Genomic DNA, 313 nt, shown 5'->3' with positions numbered 1-313 from the left:
GAGGAGAAGCACGAAACGGACCCTTTGGCTCTCTCCCTTCCCCTTCCCCGCCCTGAACCCCTCTCCTGGCCACCGAGAATCAGTCCCCGTGGAGTTCACCCTCCACCTCGCCATCGTTTCCTCGGTCCTCGGCCCGGTGAAAGTCACTACCCTCGAGGAGGAGGCAGCTGCAGCCGCCCTCGCCTCGTCGCCCCCGGTTCGGTGCCCGCGGTCCCGGAGAGGAGAAGCACGAAACGGACCCTTTGGCTCTCTCCCTTCCCCTTCCCCGCCCTGAACCCCTCTCCTGGCCACCGAGAATCAGTCCCCGTGGAGT

General features: G+C 66.1%; 1 protein-coding gene across 1 annotated transcript in view; it reads left to right on the top strand.

Annotated features, from left to right (window-relative positions):
- NFAT5 (nuclear factor of activated T-cells 5, tonicity-responsive) overlaps positions 1-313 on the top strand; it is a gene marked incomplete at its 3' end in the record, with an annotated part of 86,195 nt that overhangs the window by 2,613 nt on the left and 83,269 nt on the right. The window contains exon 2 of the mRNA XM_011932122.1: positions 4-245. Coding sequence (XP_011787512.1) covers positions 4-245 — 242 coding nt within the window. The remainder of the gene's footprint in view (positions 1-3; positions 246-313) is intronic.

The sequence above is a fragment of the Colobus angolensis genome, unplaced genomic scaffold, assembly GCF_000951035.1.
Source record: "Colobus angolensis palliatus isolate OR3802 unplaced genomic scaffold, Cang.pa_1.0 Scaffold93, whole genome shotgun sequence".
Classification (NCBI taxonomy): domain Eukaryota; kingdom Metazoa; phylum Chordata; class Mammalia; order Primates; family Cercopithecidae; genus Colobus; species Colobus angolensis.
The sequence above is the reverse complement of the archived record's forward strand: the minus strand, read 5'-3'. Positions and strand labels throughout refer to the sequence as shown.